This window comes from Notolepis coatsorum (genome assembly GCF_963971535.1).
Source record: "Notolepis coatsorum genome assembly, chromosome: 2".
Taxonomy (NCBI): domain Eukaryota; kingdom Metazoa; phylum Chordata; class Actinopteri; order Aulopiformes; family Paralepididae; genus Notolepis; species Notolepis coatsorum.
Window position 1 is genome coordinate 19,753,313 of NC_140166.1, and position 20,666 is coordinate 19,773,978.

Genomic DNA, 20,666 nt, shown 5'->3' on the forward strand with positions numbered 1-20,666 from the left:
GAGAATATTCGTTTTCTCTCTTTTTTTTTTTTTTTATTAGCGATCTGAATTCATATTTCATCAACCGAGTCTACCGTTGGTAAATCAGCCACCCCAGGCGCTCAGATGTGAAAGCGCCACCTATCGTCTCCCAGATGGTAATTCACCCTTTTGGATTGGACTCAATGAAAATGCATGGGGAAAAGAAACCCGGACTCCACATTTTACTTCTCACGCATGTAACCGGGGCCGATCAGCTTCATGTTGGACCCTCAGCACAGCGTGTATACGCTGTTTTACAGTATACGCGTGGGATCAATAAAAGGATAGATTTTTGGAATGGTCGATCAGGAATTGGAATAATCCATTTAGATACCATCTGATCTCAGGTAAGGAATCTATTTTACCAGTATTAGGATAATCAGACCTTTTTTCACGGAGATATAAGCTTTCCCCCTATATGTGATATGGCTGTTTTGACTGTGCGAGTGATCAGGAAATAAGAGAATCGATTTACAGCTTGCGGCACCAGCGTGCATACGTACACATATACTATCGATAATCTAGCGTTTATTTGAAAACGATTCATAAATAGGCCGAACAATGACAACGTTCTAGAATATTACAGTACATCAGCGTTTAGCAGGGATTCTTTTTTTTTTCTTCTTGAAAACTAGGGCTTTTCAAAATGCTATAAAACGAAAATGAACCGATAAAAAAACAATCCGCTTGGACAATGTTGACTGGAAATGGGTAATTGATAATGCGACGGGCAGATTAGACACATAGCCATAATTTAAAACATAGATTAGGCGATATTAACGTTAACATTGAAGCGGATGGTGGGCATTCAAGCACTAAATGTGCGCCCTCTGCTGGGCATTCAAAGTGTTAAAGATAAACAGATACCAATGATCATTACACCTCTCTGCCAGAGAAGACCAGCCCACCTTGTCATAGAGGACACAGTGGTGAGTCTCATAGCTATCACCAGTAATAAATCAGAGAGCATAAAGATAGATTATCATAGAGGACACAGTGGTGAGTCTCATAGCTATCACCAGTAATACATCTGAAAGCATAATGATGATAGATTGTCATAGAGGACACAGTGGTGAGTCTCATAGCTATCACCAGTAATACATCTGAGAGCATAATGATAGATTATCATAGAAGATGTGGTGATATTTGACATTGAATTTCATAACTAATATGTGTGAATAATTAGAGAACCATAATGTAAAAGCCAGGTGTATCTTTCAACAGCAGAATGGATTTTCAGTGCTAAAGTAAGGAGCTGATACTGGTGTTACAGAGACAGCTGGGTTGAACACAGGGCAGACCAGCTTAGACTTGTTGAAGAGCAGAATATACTTACAGGATGATTAGTCATGGACACTAATTCACAAACAAAGTTATCTATTAATCAACTGTTTAGTATCAAAAGGTAAGCCAAGAGTAAAACCATAATATTATGCCTTGTATACTTTTTAGCAGCAGAGTGGGTTGCAGGGCTAAATGAGGAACGATTCTAGAGACAGTTGCATCAGATAACAGCAGGAACAGTTATTTCAACCCCCACTAGCAGATGTACTCAACACTAGAACAAAGGAACTGAAAAGTCACACTCAACTGTTAGCAGATTTCAGCAGCGACAGCAGAGACCAGATAACTGGCTCTGATAGTATAAGACAGGACTAAAGATCATTAATCAATAAGGACAAGTTTCAAAGTTAAATGAAAAAGCATGATACTTGATTGGCTTTGATTGGATTGACAACTCTATAAAGAAACCAATAAAAACATCTATATAGATATTTAGAATTAAGAATCCTGGTATAGTTATCACAGTTATATGATCTGGTAAATAAAGGTTGGTGTGGTCTCCTATATGATGTCTGATATCAGCCTAGAAGCAATGACTGTACTGGGATGATATGAGAGGTCTATAGGTCATTACACAAACCATATAGATTGGAAAATTAATAATGGTACACGAAGGAATGTTGATGCATTCAGAGGAGACACCGACGGGGGCTACAGGCAGCCCCCCCCCCCTCTCTGTCCAAACATGAGAGGCCACAGCCCAAAGGAGGGGGCCATTGACACCAACCCCCACAGAAGAACCAACCGGATTGGACCAAACGTATTATTAAAATGTGCTACTATTGGTGGGAAATTATAGTATTTAAGAGCAAAACAGTGTTAATTCAGGAACACTGAAAACAGCGACTCCTACGGCAGAACTGTGTATGACGGTCATGTATGTGAAGTTTCACTTGAAGAGGGACACCTTGAGCAATGGAAATGAATGCATGAGTCTGCCGCCCTCTAGTGGTGGGGGGGGGGGGTATTGCATGGAGAATTCCCGAAATGCATCGACATGTAGGCTGAAATGATTCCAGCTTTGGGGAATTAGTCTGCTGCCCTCTAGTGGTGTGGGGGGGTATTGCATGGGACAATTCCAAAAATGCATTGACACGTTGGCTGAGATGACTCCAGCCTTAGAGAATGAGTCTGCCTCCCTCTAGTGGTGGGAAGGGGTATTGCATGAATGTTTCCATCTAGAGGAGGAGTAGGTCGCCACCTAGTGGAGGAGTGGGGTTGTGCTGGGAAGTTTCCATTACCCATAGGTTGTAGGTCTCTCCTACCATCTAGTGGCGTAGTTTGGTGATGCAGGGAGGTGTGTAAATATAGATATCTGCTGCCATCTAGTGGCGTAGTTTGGTGATGCAGAGAGGGATATTAATTATGGATCTCTAGCGTGCTCCAGTGGCAATACTGGAGCATGTAGGGGGAATATGAATATATAATAATAATATTGATATACAGGAATATTGAGTATGGGTTGCGTGAACATTTAAGGCAACCAACTTGTGTTCAGCTTTTCTCTGATTGGCCACGACCCCCCGCCCCCTTTTGCCACGAGCGCGGCAGAGGTCCCTGCGAGCGGCAGAGGTCCCAAATGAAATGAATGAAATGCGGAGCTGTAATCTTTGTCCGAATCGAATCACGCGAATACACAACGCATTTATCAAAACAACTACGCGATTCACTCGTCACTGTACATCAGTGGAGGCTGCTGACTGATTCACTAGAAACTGTACATTGTAACGTTATATAATGTATAATGTTATTTCGCGTTTGTAACGTCATAAAACAACTACCAGATTCACGCGTCACTGTACATCAGTGGAGGCTGCTGACTGATTAACTAGAAACTGTATGCTGTAACGTTATATGTTATTTCGCGTTTTTAACGTCATAAACTAACTACCAGATTCACTCGTCACTGTACATCAGTGGAGGCTGCTGACTGATTAACTAGAAACTGCACATTGAGGGGGTTTGAATCACGCTACATCAGTGGAGGCTGCTGACCAGATTATTATTATATTATATTATATATTAAATTATATTTTTTAAACATCCCCAACGCTGCAACACCCCCATTCCTCCCAGGTGTCAGGCGTCAGGCTCCTCATTCGCTTCCATTCATTTTGGGGACCATGTTCAAATATCATACTTCTGAAGTATAAACAAACTATACTGCTGTGACGATTTTGAATATCTTAACATGTATTTACGCCCTTCCTCTATGCGAGGCCACAGATGGGTTTTATGTAACACAAGGACAATGAATGAATTTTCTTCTATTTACAAATAATTGTTGATTATTACTGCTACTGTATTGTTTGTCTTGTTTCATGGGCTGCCAAAATGTTATATTTTGCACCAGGGAACTTGAAGATTCATGCACAACATGTGTGTAACCTCAACCCTGTATTGCAAAATTAAGTGATATAAATTTTTTTATATATAGTTATGGCGTTAAGCAACCGCGCGAACACTGCTGATATGGCGATATGGCATTAACCAACAACACAACGGCGTAACGAGCACCTCTGGCATTAACCAACAACACAACGAGCACCTCTCAGAGCACCTGGGGGAGCCTCATGCGCATGCGCGGCCGACGGGTCACTCTCTGCCGCGTCGCTCTCTGCCGCGGGCGGCGCAACAACACACAGAGCGGCAGGGCTAGCGCGGTCACGTGGCCGTGTGGCCAATCAGAGAAACGTTGAACGAAAAGCTGAACACAAGTTGGTTGCCTTAAATGTTCACGCGTATGGGTTTCTAGCCCTTCAGTGGTGACATTGGGGTAGTGCTGAGCAGCAGAGAGATAAGGTGCAGTTAATTAAATACTGTTTAATTATAGAATGGATTAAATAAGAACTTCACAGATAGATAAGGTGCAGTTAATTAAATACAGTTTAATTATAGAATGGATTAAATAAGAACTTCACAGAGAGATAAGGTGCAGTTAATTAAAGAGTTTAATTATAGAATGGAACCAGGGACAGGGCGGCTGGGTGGCGCAGTGGACATTGCGCTTGTCACCAACGCAAGAGACACCGGTTCGACTCCGGCTGTCGGCGTTGCCTCATACTAACGTCATACTAACTCAATTGGCAGAGTTAGCGGGTGGAAGTCGATGGGTGGTAATCTGGACGTTGTGGACATCGACTCCTACAGGTCGGTTGGGGACGCCTGCACAGCAGAGACAGGAAATGGCGGGGGTAGTGTGAGCCTCCCACACGTTACACCTCGCCAATGAGAGTCCACGCTGGCAGGTGAAAAGATGTGACAGGCTGCCTCCTCGTGTATCGGAGGGGACACGTGATGCAAGGCTTCTATCCTCCCTACAACCGGCCAGTGGGGGGCATATGCGAGCAACGTTCAAGACAGGGGAGAGGAGAATTGGCACAATGGAATTGGGATGGGAGAAAAATAGAAAAAGGGGAGAAAAAGTGGATAAAAAAAATGTAACCAGGGATTTAATTTCCAGCTGCCTTCTTTTCACACCTTAAAAGGTAGGGCCAGGGGGTACACACGTCACCAGAAGAACTAGCACGCGGGCGCTGCGGGCCAACCTGGGATGAAGAGTAGCGCGTGGAAGGTATCGGAACCAGCTGTGTGTCGCGACGGAAAAATGACAGGGAACCTTGTTTTTAGGGGCAAGGTTGTCCTGAGGTAGGGACAGATATGGGTGTTGAGAAGATGGTGGAATAGTGATAACGATAGCGCCACATGCTGTAAGACACTCACAACGTCTACACAGCATAAAGGGCATGGGCATGGGAGGGGCTTGCAGGGAAAATATATATAGCGAACCTGAAATTACAGTATGGAATGAACTGCAAATCATGCCAGGGTATAATATAAAAATGCCCAAAACCTGAGGGGAATGAGCTTTCGGGAAAAACCCAAGGGGAAGGCCTGTGTACAGAAGACTCCTGGTTTCCCTTTCTTCTTTCAGAGTCCGGAGACCACCGACAGCGAGTGGGGGAGACAACCAACGAGGCAGAGTCCGGCAATCACAGGCGGTGTTGCTCAGGGAAGGACGAGGCAGACGGGACGGGGGTTTCCTAAAGAGACACTGTTTTGAGGCATTTGGAACAGAGATCATGGGCATGTTTATTGTTGAATCATGGACAAACATGAAATGCCAAGTGTTACATAACGGATGTGCACAAGAACACTTCAAAGTGCTCACCGGCGTGAAACAGGGCTGCCTACTTTCCCCCTTCCTCTTCCTCCTATGCATCGACTGGATCATGAGGCAAACCACAACCAATAAAAAGACTGGCATCCAGTGGAGTCTAACGGAGCACCTCGAAGACCTGGACTTTGCGGATGACATCGCACTACTCTCACACAACCATCAACAGATGCAAGACAAAACCCAGCTGCTAGAAACAACTGCAGCTGGACTTGGGCTCAAAATAAATGGACAAAAAACTCAAGTAATCAGAGTCAATAATAAAAGTACAAACCCCATAACCATCGGGGGCCAGACACTGGAAGAGGTTGACAAATTCACATACTTGGGTAGTGTTATAGCTGTTGATGGCGGGACTGAGGAAGACGTAAGGGCAAGAATAGGAAAAGCAAGAGCAACATTCAACAAGATATGGAAAACCCGAAACATCAAACTCAACACCAAGCTCAAAATCTTCAACTCCAATGTCAAATCCATTCTGCTATATGGCTCTGAAACCTGGAAAACCACCACTAACATCAACAATAAACTGCAGACCTTCATCAACCATTGTCTGAGACGTATCCTCAGGATCTTCTGGCCAAACACAATCACCAACATCAAGCTGTGGGAATGCACCAAGCAAGAATCAGTGGAGGTCCAGCTGACCAGGAGAAAATGGAGCTGGATTGGGCACACACTTCGAAGACACAAAACCGCAATAACCAAACAGGCATTAACCTGGAACCCACAAGGCAAGCGAGGCAGAGGAAGACCCAAAAACACCTGGAGAAGAGACACTGAGCAGGAACTCAAGACAAGGGGACTGACGTGGAAACAGCTGGAGAGGATGGCGCAAGACAGACGGGGGTGGAAACTTTTCATCAATGGCCTATGTTCCGAAAGGAATAAAAAGGCCTAAGTAAGTAAAGTAATGGACAAACAGGGACTTTCGGTCAGAGTCAATCAAGAGATCGAGAGACAAGACGACAGCATGAAGTCCTGTGTGTTCAGTGATAATAATTTACAGAAGTATGATATGGTAGAACCTTATTATAGAAGGTTATAGGGGGATAATTTATGACAATTTCCTGTAGTATATTAACACTTTCAGTGCCGGCCGTGTTTTCCTTTTTACCCCGTTGAATGCCACGGTCCACGGCCAATGTTAACGTTAATATCGCCTAATCTGTGTTTTAAATTATGGCTATGTGTCTAATCTGCCCGTCGCTTATCAAAGACTCATTTTCCAGTCAACATTGGCAAGGCAGATTGTATTTTTATCGCTTCATTTCCGTTTGATAGCATTTTGAAAATCACCCGTTTTCCGGGGAAAAACAACCCATGCCTATGATAATCGCCTTTTACTGGAATATTCCAGAACGTTGTCATTTGTCGGCCTATTTATGAATCGTTTTCAAATAAACGCTAGATGATCGATAGTATATGTGTGCGCACGCACGCTCATGCCGTGCGCTGATAATCGCTGCTCTTATTTCCTCATGGCTTTTACAGTCAAAACAGCCATATCACATATCACATAAACGCTTATATCTCTGTGAAAACGAGTCTGATTATCCTAACACTGATAACATAGATTCCTTACCTGAGGTCAGATGGTATCCAAATGGTTTATTCCAATTTCCGATCGCCATTCGAAAAAAATCGATAAATGTATTGATCCATCGTGTGTACAGTATAACACATGATCCGTGCGGCTCAGAGGCTCCAGAATGAACTCTGGTAGACCCTGGCTGCATCAGTGAGAAGTAAAATGTGGAGTCAGAAATCCGTTCTCCCATTCACTTTCATTGAGTCCATTCCAATAGGGTGATTTACCATCTGGGAGACGATAGGGGGCGCTTTTTTCACATCTGAGCGCCGGCGGTCCCTGGATCTCCAACGGTAGGCTCGCGTGATGCAATATGATTTCAGATCGCTAATAAATAAAAATAACCCTAACCCTAACCCAAATTTAAATACCAGAGAATACTCGTGACCGTGGCATTCAACGGTCGGGGCGTAACCCGAGAAAAGCCGTGAGTGGCACTCAAAGTGTTAATATAGTCCTCTCGGGACAGATAAACCATTTCTCTAGCAGGATCAAGGGAGGGGAGAGGTGAGTTTATTTTGGGGAGGGGCGCCAAAGACAACAAGGGGGGAGTTCCCCCAGGGAGCGTTAAATGGCTGTGGGTTTCCTCTGGGTGTCATTATGTTGATGGCCTGCTGTGTGTTCCCCGGTGCCCCGGGGGAGGCACGGTAGGCATTGACCAACAAGATCACAGTTTTGACGAGATGCTGTCATCTTTCCTTGGGCGCGGGGGAAGGGCACAGTATGCGTCAAAACGACAGCCTAGTAAATTGAAAAATCAAGTGGTTTGTTGATTCTGAAGGTTGATTAAGATTCAAAGGGAGGATTGAAGGAAGTAGCCTTTTTTTCCCGATGTGTATATAATGTAAATATCTGCAGATGACGGAATCTACTCATAGATATTAGTTGTAAGAGGACAGTATCAGTCACTATGTCTGTCTCCAGTGAGACTGCAGACGAGGGCCTGTTATCAGCTGAGCTCTCAAGCGAGCCAAGGTCAGTGTCTGCAGCGGCACTGGGCTTGTCACATAGTGGTGTGGCCACATTGTTTAGTGTGTCAAAGACCAGACTGCCGTTGCCATGGTATTGTGTCACTTAGTAACAAGAAAAGGGGGGGGGGCCCCGTTGCTAGGGAAAAGACGTTATGAGATGTGAGTTTTTCCGGGGTAAGTTAGAATAGGACACGAGGCTGAGCCGTGTAGACGTGGACAGAGAGACCGAGCACTAACTAGAGGGTGGTGGGAGGGGCCTTCCCCCCCTCCTAGGCCTCGAGGAGGCTAGCTCCGGCTAACAGGGAAGGTTTGGGCTAACGACGAGGCCTAAACCACCATTGGACTAAAAGCAAAAGAGACAGTAGAATAATGAATTTAGACTGTTCAAGGACATTTCAGAATTGGTTACATCTTGTAAGAGGCTATGTTTATGAAAATAAACATCACGAGCTGAGGAAGAAGATCACGTTGCCAGTGTCGTTCCTTCTGATTACGGATGTACTAACAGTGTGAGACAGCTAATGAGATAACCAAGTACAGATGACACAACGCGGAGGCAAGTCACGGAGCAGCAGGTGACGAGTTGATTAAAGGCTGAAAACACTGTAATCTTTCACTATGTTCTCTAGTCTTCTATAATAACTATGTTCTCTAGTCTTCTATAATAATTATGTTCTCTAGTCTTCCTATAATAACTATGTTCTCTAGTCTTCTATAATAACTATGTTCTCTAGTCTTCCTATAATAACTTTGTTCTCTAGTCTTCTATAATAATTATGTTCTCTAGTCTTCTATAAAAGTTTCAAGTTTTCAAGTTTCTTAGAAATACAGAATACTTTTATATGAAATGCTTCTTTCCGTATAAAAAGTGTACTATAAGTATAGAATAGAAAGTCAAGTACGTAAACAAGTGTAAACAAAACAAAAATATTCAATATACATATATACAATATACAGTGCAGAGTAGAGAAAGGTAACTGAGTTCCCATATACAGTATAATGCAGGAATGTGATGAGGTACAACTTAGCTTGTGGTGCCACCTTGTGGTGGTGAGGTGCAATGAGGTATGAGTTGAGTTGTGCAAATCTCAACTCAAAAATATACAAATATACCAATATACCAATAAATATAAAGTGTGTTAAAGTGTCTAAAGAGGGTAAAGTAGGTGCTACAGTGAGTTGTTTATTAAAGTGAGTGTGTACGTGTGGATGTGTGTGCTGTGAGTGTATTTGATGGTTTGTTACAGTGTCATTTTCATTGATTGTCATTGAGCATCCTGATGGCCTGGGGATAGATGCTCCTTCTAGTAACTTTGTTATCTAGTCTTCTATAATAACTATGTTCTCTAGTCTTCCTATAATAACCTTGTTCTCTATAGTATTCTATAATAACTATGTTCTCTAGTCTTCCTATAATAACTATGTTCTCTAGTCATCCTATAATAACTATGTTCTCTAGTCTTCTATAATAACTATGTTCTCTATAGTCTTCTATAATAACTATGTTCTATAGTCTTCTATAATAACTATGTTCTCTATAGTCTTCTATGTTCTCTAGTCTTTCTATAATAACTGTTCTCTAGTCTTCCTATAATAACTATGCTCTCTCTATGACAACTGTATGATATAACTTACTGTAAGGGTTGCTGGGGTGACCATAGATCTGTCCATACAGACCAGGCGGCATGGTGCTGCCATAGTAATCCTCCTCTAGCTCCTCCTCTGTGGCGGGGTGTGAGGGGGGAGAGTCGGTGGGCAGGCTGGAGCCTCCTGGACTAGAGCGCTCTCCAGTGGCCAGGAGATATGACTGCAGCCCTGGCATCAGACCTCCTCCTGCACCCAGATAACACAATGCGCTGCCCCTAGAGGCCTGGAGGTCCCCTGAAACTTCACCTCTAGTAGAACAACAAGAAGGTGTCAGACTGCTAGGAGCACAAAACAAGGTCAGACTTCTAGGAACAGAAACAAGGAGGGGTCAGACTGTTAAGAGCAGAAATTATAGGACATTCCTGTTCTAAACTTTTCCTGTTCTTTTCCTAATAATATGAAATCAGCAAAGGTAATACCAATATAAAAAATGGAGATAAACATCAAATGGACAATTATAGACCAGTGTTTCTACTTCCTCAATTTTCAAAAATATTAGAGAAATTATTTGTGAAACAACTGGACCTTTTCATTGGCAAATACAAAATACTGAGTGAACACCAGTATGGGTTTAGGGAAAATAGAACTACTACATATGCAGTGATGGAGATGGTAGAAGAAATAACTAAAGCAGTTGACAATGACAAGTGTTCTATTGGTATTTATATTGACCTACAGAAAGCTTTTGATACAATAGATCACAGCATATTAGTGAGAACACTGGAGAAGTATGGGATACGAGGTATAGCTAACTCTTGGCTGAAGAGCTACTTGGAAAACAGACAGCAATGTGTGCAAATTAATGACACTGTGTCAGGATTTAGGAAGGTCACCTGTGGAGTACCCCAGGGATCTATGGGTGCCGGCCAGAAATCCGGAAAATGACTGTGGATTGCCAGCGCTATTTGTCTATGGAGAAATTCCCCTTCTTTGCAGGGCTATAACTTTTTAAATTCTATTACTACATTGCCATTATTAGGGCCCATTCAAAGTCCTATATGTATTGTTCATTGTGTAGCAACGTTAAACTTTTTCATTCACATATTCATAGTAAAGTATGGTCTAATGAATAAGTATGTTTTCATCTCTTTCTGCAGCTTTCTCCAGAACGTGATATATAGCCCCAAATGCATTATATTGATGATGAAATACAGTTTGATGGCAATCGGGGCGATATAAAAAATTTCAATTGGACGTACTTCTAGAATGATCTACGTATGATCTGATGATGACCGGATGGGCGGGGGATCGTTTATAATTCCGTGGGCAGCGTTATATCATTCATCTAGTGTGGGTGATATGTTCATCATAACAGTTTATATGGAATACGATCAAAAATAACGCTGAATCTTACCGTATCCTCCTCGCGCCGTTGGGCGATGAGCGTGGAACAGTCATTTACCTATTATGGTATGTAGAAATATCGGGTCCATTTCCAGCTTGTATAATAGTATATATGTCCAAATCATGTTGTTTATCGAGTTATTGGCAATCGATCGCTATGTATTGTGTCGAGATCGAGTCCCGGTAGCCAAACAGAGTGCCCGGAAGTAATTTGGCCGACCAGCACAACCTCCATAGCACTTCCTGTTTGGCGATTGCGCCGATCGGCCACCAGATGGCGCTCCTGAACCGCCAGAGAGCTCAGTGGGTCCTCCTGGTGGATCTCAGGCCAGCGGAGGGGAAATATGAATCCGATCGCAGATTTTTGAAATATTGATATAAGGGCGTCCTCCGGCAACTTGAGCATGGCCGGGAATGACGTGTTAAAGCGTTTTCCGGCAGTCAAAGTGTAATGATATGTGCAATGTTGCTGAACTGTTCAAGTTTGTTATTTTTGCAGATGATACAAATTTATATTGCTCAGGAAGTAATTTAAAGGAACTTTTGTTTGATATTGAAAGAGAGCTTGAAATTCTCAAAACTTGGTTTGATGTTAATAAATTGTCTCTCAATATTAACACATTGTGCGCCAATAACGTCGTAAATCATTATTGGGATCAATATTAAATTTTTTCGCCATGGCATTCATAATTCATCCAGCCTCCCTCCGGACTGCAGCGGCACCCTGTCTGATATTGCAACGCCTCAATACCGCGGCCTGGTGGATGGTCGGGCGAGTTACAATCACGCCAAACCGGAAGTGGCGATCGGTGCATCGAGGAAATTCCTCCGCCAGAGATATATTGTGGCGTGGATCAATATACACACTCGAGTGCATTTGGATCGCTTTCGAAATGCAATAATCGATATGATTTCGGCGTTTATTGCGTCATACAAAACCGGAAATGGATCTAGGAGATCGACGTCAAATAATTGGGATATTTTTCCTCCAGTCTCATCGGCGAACGGTAGGAGGACACTAACGTTATTTTCAGCCCGATTGTCCATTTCTTTGTTTGCAATCAGTCTGATCAATATATCAACCCATACTAAATAAAGCCGTTACTGACGATTAGGGATGGGAATCAAAAACCGGTTCCCGTTGGGAGCCGGTTCCTAATTGTCCGATTCCTGGAATTGCATGCCTCCGTGACTATCGATTCCTCTTATCGCTGCCAGGTTTTTCCTACAGTTGCGCATAACGTTAGCGCCACGCATGTAGCCATGGCAGACTATTTGATTCCTTAAGGGCTCGAAAATTGCCTGGGTTTTGGTCATATGCTCCCGAAATGCTCCCGCTGTTTGGCTGTTCAATGTGCAGTGAAAACTACTCCAATGTTTTAGAACATAGTCATTGATTTAATTCAGGGTAACCTAAGATTAGCCGCGGAGCTAACGGTAGCTAACGCTAGCTAATCAAGCTCACAGAGAGAGATAACAGCTGACAGCAGGTAGTACAGGTACAAATAAAATAAAAAAGGGTGTGGGGGCTGTTGTGTAAACCTTGTACTCTTTAGTTCACATATAATAAGAGACGGAGAGCGTGTGATCACGTTGACTGTTTGTTTACTAGTAGGTAAGTCAGGAAGTACCGTGCAACATACAAACATGTCCGTGTAGCAACACAAGCCAATACCTTACAGGACAGGGGCGAGCGGGGACCGGGGAGGGAGCTCTGTGTGTGTGTGTGTGTGTGTGTGTGTGTGTGTGTGTGTGTGTGTGTGTGTGTGTGTGTGTGTGTGTGTGTGTGTGTGTGTGTGTGTGTGTGTGTGTGTGTGTGTCTCTGAAAGACCAGAGACAGAGAAGTCAGAGGAATAACGACCTGTTGAATGCAACTACGGTTCAATAGATTAAATTAGTTTAAGATATTGAACTGTATAGTTACATTCAACAGGTCGTTATTCAATAGATTAAATTAGTTTAAGAATAAAAAAATAAATACATTTTAAGAGAATCTCAAATACATTATTTTATTTAAGTGTAGGCTATAGTTAATACATTTCTTTTTTTACAGTTTTTGTATTTTTCTGACATGGGGGCTCAACAATAAATGACAATCAGAAATGTCAAGTTGCATGTTGTTATTCTAACCAGCTTAGTTATGTTTCATTTCCAATTTATTTATTTGAATATAAAATTTATCAGGAATCGATAAGGGAATCGATAAAGAATCGCATCGATAAAATCTTATCAATTCCCATCCCTACTGACGATCAAGGAATTATAAACGACCCCCCCCCCCCTTTCCTTCACGCATGATGAAGCATAATGTATACCGATCATATACATTTGAATTTTTTAATATAGCGTGTAGGAAAGAAACGCCAATCGATAATCTATCATATGCGTCAGGGCCTATAACTAGCGTTTTTGGAATTACAGCAGAAAAGCTTAAAAACATACTTATATTCTCGACGGTATTAACACAACAATGTATGAATGAAAAAATATAACGTTCCCACATCCGGAACGATAGATAATCGATGTTGAATGGGCCATAATAATGCAGATATAGCTATAATATTTAAAAAGTTATAGCCCTGCAAAGAAGGTAAACATCTCCATAGGCTTACAGCGGTGGCAGACTGGGTATAATGATGGGCATACTGCGTGGCAATCAATGTGTTAAGAAAACAAAATTTATGGTTTTTGGTAATCGAAAAGAAATAGAGGGGGATATCGAGTAAAAAATATGTGATGTAAAAATAGAAAGAGTTTCTGAGATAAAATGTCTAGGGGTAGTTATTGACCAGAAATTAACATGGAAACAACATGTTAACTATATTCAAGGAAAAATATCTAAGTCAGTAGCAATATTGTATAAATGTAAGGATATATTAAACTACAAAGCCTTGCACATCATTTACTGCTCACTTATACTTCCTTACATATCTTACTGTGTGGAAGTATGGGGGTCGACATTTAAAAATACAGTAAATCCAATAGTCTTACTGCAAAAGTGGGCCATTCGGAACCTTTTCAAGGCTGGTTACTATGAACACACAAATCCATTGTTTATAAAGTCTCATATTATGAAATTTAATGATTTGGTTTATTATAAAACTATGCAAATAATGTACAGAGCTAAAGCAAAGTTACTCCCAGACGGGGTGCAAAGGTTTTTTTCAATACATGAAAGAAAATATGATTTGAGAGATATTTGTAAATTTACTGTTCAAAGAGCTAAGAAAGGGATTAAAAGGAGGTGTATTTCTATTATTCGGGTTAACTTGTGGAACAATGCTGATATACAGTTAAGAATGAGTCATTCGCTTTTGGTTTTTAAGAAAATGGTTTGTAAAGCTATTTTTGAAAACTACAAGGGTGAATAATACTGTTTTTTGTGCTATTTTCTTTTAGAATACTGTTTTGGAGTCTTAATTTTTGTAATTTTTGTTAAGAATATAGGACAGGCATATAAGCATTATGCTTCAGTATGTACCTTTTCAGTCACTGTAAAATCAAATATTGTTAAATGATGGTGTATATTGTATTGTGTGAGATGATGACTGAATAAACTACTACTACTACTAAACACTGGTGTCTGGTAGGATATTCCTGTTTTAAACACTGGTGTCTGGTAGGATATTCCTGTTCTAAACACTGGTGTCTGGTAGGACATTCCTGTTCTAAACACTGGTGCCGGTAGGACATTCCTGTTTTAAACACTGGTGTCTGGTAGGACATTCCTGTTCTAAACACTGGTGCTGGTAGGACATTCCTGTTTTAACCGTTTCCCGGCCAACCACGGAGATGTCCGTGTTTCGGATCCAACGCTAGAGGACCATCCACGGACATGTCCGTGGCAAGGTTGTTTTGGCTTTTATTCCATTGTAATATCCTACTCAATGTCACCGAGCAGCACTGCAGAAGTACCCTACTCTTTGAATTCGAAAAAGTGCATTACCGGCCAGATTCTCTTAGGGGCGCTATCTCGATAATGCAGTGTTCCCTGTGGCAGAAGTTGTCTTGTTTTTTCTGGATCTCCAATGTAGTTTTCTGCTTACAATAAAGCTATGCCTGTAGCACGGAATACGTTTTGGGACGCGGATTTCAGTGTGCAGTAAAGGAATATATGATCAGCCAATGGACATATCGATCTACCAGATGGCGATCGATAACTGGGAAATCCTTTGGGGGATCCAACCGGCTCACGGTAAGATCTTTTTCACGTAAATGACATGCTGATCAGGCCTTGTTATGATAGCCATCCACCCGATCAGCGAATGTGGCTACTGAGGCTAACGCGGTTATTGGTAATCAATAATCAGAAATGACGTCCCCCGCCCCCTTCATGCATTCATGGTGGACCATCATATCGATCATATGCATTTTGAGTTTTAGCTCTAGCTTCTCTATAGCCGAAAAGCTGTTCGATTTAATGTTATTAGCTTAGCGCCCTGTATCTCGCCTTCCAGGAAATATACTAGTCCAAATCCCTTATAACGCTTATATTCACGACGCTATAAAATGAGAACGTATTGATGAAAAAATTATTTCTTTAAGCCATTTTGAAGGGACGGTTTATGATGTCAATTGACAATGAGAATGGACAGATAAAGTATAGATTTAGCTCTACAAACAGCCTCACGAACTATGCAAGTCTGTTTAGAAATGCTCGCCGTCTAGAGTGATATTAGACGGATCCAAATGGCCCAGAATGTGTTAAACACTGGTGTCTATAGTGCGGTGGCTTAGCACCAGATTTGAGAAGGATGTGGACACGCCGGACAAAAGCACCAAATTTTCCCCACGTGTTCCTCATCATCATAGCTTTCATTTTGGGGTAGGGGCCACGTCATCATGATGGATTTCAAGATGGCCGCCATGTAAAATCAAGGTTCTGCCCATTAATAAATATCTTGGTCCATAGCGGGCTCAATATTTGAGCGAACACAAAGGTATTGGTATCCCTGTAAACTAGAGAAGCTAAGCTTTCTATTGGTACCATTTTCATTAAGCCCAACTGTTGGGAAGGGGGTTTTAATAGGCAATGATTCAAAATTATGTTACATTTTCGCCTAGAAAAAACTGCCATGCTCATCTTCCAAAAGGTCCCTTGGATATTCACATGAATATATCAGAGTGCACATTGGTTTTATAGGTACCCACAAGCCTCTTCTTTCCAGACATACCCACTTTGTCCAACTTGCATGCTATTTGGGGCAATAATCAAGCAGGTCTGTGTACGTATGTGGTACAAATGTGTCGAACATTCTAACAACTGCCAAAAATGTGAATGTTGGGTTAGGGTTTGTTGTTAGAATGTTGAACATAGAAGATCAATTTTGGTGTCAAACTATACATTTTCTGGGTCAATAAATGTGTTAATGCTATGAAGAATGTCACCAGATGAATATTTGTACCATTCTAACAACATATTTACATAATTTTTTACTTGTTTAACAGTCAGACATGCATGAATCGAATAGACATTTTATTAGGATCACTCGTTACATTTATTATTATCATAACTCTTTAGCCCATATAGGCGTATTTAACTGTTATGGAGATATTTTCGCGGGTCTTGTGCAGTGGTCTCGTGCCCGTGAAAATATCAGAATGTTTCATAAAAGGTCCCGCGGTATACTGGCCAGCTCTCAGTGCGCGTCTCGTGACAGCTGTCGTGGACAGCGTGATAAGGGACATGTTTAAAAAGGCAAAACATAATATAACAGGTAAGTCAAGTGTCATTACTTTAGTTATCAAAGCTGGAATCTCTGGACATAAGCAATAGGGATGGGTACCGTTCACATTTGAACCGACACGGTACCGGTACCTGTGAATCGATACCGGTACCCAACGGTACCTTTTTTCTGTACTTTAGTCTCTAAAAATGTAATCTACCTACCTCAGTCAAAAAAAAAATCCAAACTTCAAATAACTACACTTTCGACCGTTTTCGGCTTGCCATTGCCCCGACTGCTTTGTTGTTGAATCAAGTCAAATCCTAGGTAAGTGTATTGTAGAGGAGCCAAAGCTATATATTTAGGTTATTGTATTATATGAATGTTTATATGTTTATTTTTATAACCTTACATTGAAACGGCATTAGGAATATTGATTGGATTTAGATAGTCATTGAACCGTATTATTTGTCATAATAGAACCTTCTAGAACATTCGTGATGTCATCAACCATTCTAGAACATTTGTGATGTCACAGTATGCTGTCATAATGGAACATTCTAGAGCATTCGTGTATCTATATTCAACAATTCTCTAGAATGATGGAGAATAGTGGGGAGGGGAATGAGAAAGAGGTGTGGGAAACGGTGGGGAAGAAGAGGAAGAAACAGACGGAGAGGAAAGACAGCGATGGGGGTGAGAATAGCCAGGGCAAGGGTAAGGGGTCGGGTGGTGACGATATGGAGAGTAGGGGGGAGGAGAGTGGGGGAGAAGGGTGGAAGAGGAAGAAAGTGAGGGACGATAGCTCAAGTGGGCCAGGAGGCGAGGGTGCTGGAAATGATGTGGCAAAAGTGATTAATATGGTGATTAGGCTTGAGGGGGAGAGGGGAGAGTGGAGAATAGGTAGGCTCGAGTTGCCCAAACTCATTGACGAGGAATTAGGGGAGGTAAAGTATGCGAGAGTTTTGTGGGATGGGAACCTGGCCGTAGGGTGTGGTAGTGAGGAGCAGGCGGGGAGGGCTAGGAGGTTGAGGAGCATTGGTGGGGTGGGTATAAGTAAGGTAGCGAGAGTAGGGGAGAAGAGGGAGGGGGGATGTAAGGGGGTGATAGCTGTGTAGTTTGACATAGGGGTGGACGGTATAAACGGTATACGGTATAAACGGTATGAATTTGCGCTATGGTATGGATTTTGACTATACCTTGTAACCGGTAGAGCAGCTCTAAAATAGCAATGACGCAATCATGTAACCACAGCCAGGGTGCGACTATTTCACTCGTATTTGCCCCTAAAAATAGATGGAATTAGTCATAATAGATGTGCGAACTGGAAAAAGTTATTTAGGAGCACAGAGGCTTCACGCAGTGGGCGTGTCAACGCGCAATTGTCATTTCATAATACACAGACACAAACTAGCTCTTCCACCCTGCGTTTGAAGGCTGTGTGACAACTTCTCTCGCAAGTCACGCAGTTTCTATGTGTAATGTAAATTCTGCGACGAGTCCAATGGTCTAACATGCTTTGCATCCTCGCCATTCTGGAATGCCCACGTCGCGCTAAAACCTTATGTAATGTTAATTGTCGATGTACTAGCCTCAGCAAGCTAACGTTAGCTGGCTCCACTATAGCAGCCTGTCGATGTACTAGCCTCAGCAAGCTAACGTTAGCTGGCTCCACTAGCAGCCTGTCGATGTACTAGCCTCAGCAAGCTAACGTTAGCTGGCTCCACTAGCAGCCTGTCGATGTACTAGCCTCAGCAAGCTAACGTTAGCTGGCTCCACTAGCAGCCTGTCGATGTACTAGCCTCAGCAAGCTAACGTTAGCTCCACTCTAGCAGCCTCCTCCCTCCCTCGCTCTCTCTCTGCTAACAATCCTGATTCGATTCTTGAGCCTATTTAATTAAAAAGGAAGATATTGATGGACATTAGCTATAGTATAGAGCTCAGCAGCTGTAACAGAATAACAGTGTTTTACCCCTTCAGAAGCATTTATATAGACATTTTAAGATAAGTTAATATACCGTGATATATACCGTTACCGTCTATGCTTCAAATTATACCGTGATATACATTTTAGACCATACCGTCCAGCCCTAGTTTGACACCAAAATTGATCTTCTATGTTCAACATTCTAACAACAAACCCTAACCCAATGTTCGACACATTTGTACCACATGCACAAACCTGCTTGATTATTGCCCCAAATAGCATGCAAGTTGGACAAAGTGGGTATGTCTGGAAAGAAGAGGCTTGCGGGTACCTATAAAACCAATGTGCACTCTGATATATTCATGTGAACAGCCAAGGGACCTTTTGGAAGATGAGCATGGCAGTTTTTTCTAGGCAAAGATTTTACATCATTTTGAATCATTGCCTATTAAAACCCCCTTCCCAACAGTTGGGCTTAATGAAAATGGTACCAATGGAAAGCTTAGCTTCTCTAGTTTACAGGGATACCAATACCTTTGTGTTCGCTCAAATATTGAGTGCGCTATGGACCAAGATATTTATTAATGGGCAGAACCTTGATTTTACATGGCAGCCATCTTGAAATCCATCATGATGATGTGGCCCCTACCCCAAAATGAAAGCTATGGTGATGGGGAACACGTGGAAAAAATGTGGTGCTTTTGTCAGGCGCGTCCACATTTTTTTGCTAAGCCACCGCACTACTAGTAGGACATTCCCGGCAAAATCATACAGTGCACAGGAAGTGATGTGTTTTATGTCACCAGCAGCAACAGCAATTTGTTTGGAATGAATAGAAGACTAACTCAGTAGTTAGCATGAATGCATAGAAGACTAACTCAGTAGTTAGCATGAATGAATAGAACACTAACTCAGTAGTTAGCATGAATGAATAGAAGTAACTCAGTAGTTTTGCAATTTGTTTGGAATGAATAGAAGACTAACTCAGTAGTTAGCATGAATGAATAGAACACTAACTCAGTAGTTAGCATGAATGAATAGAAGTAACTCAGTAGTTAACATGATTGAACAGAAGACTAACTCAGTAGTTAGCATGAATGAATAGAAGTAACTCAGTAGTTAACATGATTGAACAGAAGACTAACTCAGTAGTTAGCATGAATGAATAGAAGTAACTCAGTAGTTAACATGAATGAATAGAACACTAACTCAGTAGTTAGCATGAATGAATAGAAGTAACTCAGTAGTTAACATGATTGAACAGAAGACTAACTCAGTAGTTAGCATGACTCTTCAAGATGAAAGTAAGTTAATTGCAAAAATGCAACAGCAATAAACGCTTATCACAAATAGATGTCGCCTAAATAAACAAAATTAGGATCTTGAGGTGGAAACACATACAGATTTGATCCCCTTGCATGTATTTACCTGGCCTCCCCCCCATCTGCTCCCATCTCCTCCTCAAGAGGAGGCGTGTCGGTTCTCTCCTGTTTGATCCTGCTGACCGCCAGGAGCAGCTCCTCTGGGCTGAGGGTGGGGCTGACCGCCTGCCGGGCTGGTGGTTGTTGTTGTTGTTGTTGTTGTTGTTGTTGTTGTTGTTGTATTATTGGAGCATCATAACCGCCCAGTTCATCTGTGGAGGTTGTCTGTTGATTTTTTTCATTAAAATCATTTGATGGAATTAGTTAATTGACTTCATATATCAAATAGTCAATTAAACATCAATTAAGAAATGAAATAAGATGCAGGTCCATCTAGGGGACCAGCATCTTTTACCAGCTGATGTTTAGAATGTTGGTCACCATGGTGATGTTATGATTCTATACCAGCTGATGTTTATTATGGAGGACATGTTCCATATTTACAGTTAGTTAAAGAAGAGGCTGTAACCTGGATAAACTGTCTATCTATGCTGTCTATCTAATCTATGCTGTATAGGATGAAATCCACCCCTCTCACCACCTCTTCTCCCTGTTGC

At 41.9% G+C, this 20,666-nt stretch overlaps 1 protein-coding gene across 1 annotated transcript in view; it reads right to left on the reverse strand.

Annotated features, from left to right (window-relative positions):
- The window catches only part of LOC311248176 (nucleus accumbens-associated protein 2-like), a gene marked incomplete at both ends in the record, with an annotated part of 69,535 nt that overhangs the window by 46,735 nt on the left and 2,134 nt on the right, over positions 1-20,666 (reverse strand). Inside the window, 2 exons of the mRNA XM_084337971.1 lie at positions 9,740-9,999; positions 20,117-20,334. Of these exons, the coding sequence (XP_084194097.1) occupies positions 9,740-9,999; positions 20,117-20,334 (478 nt within the window). The remainder of the gene's footprint in view (positions 1-9,739; positions 10,000-20,116; positions 20,335-20,666) is intronic.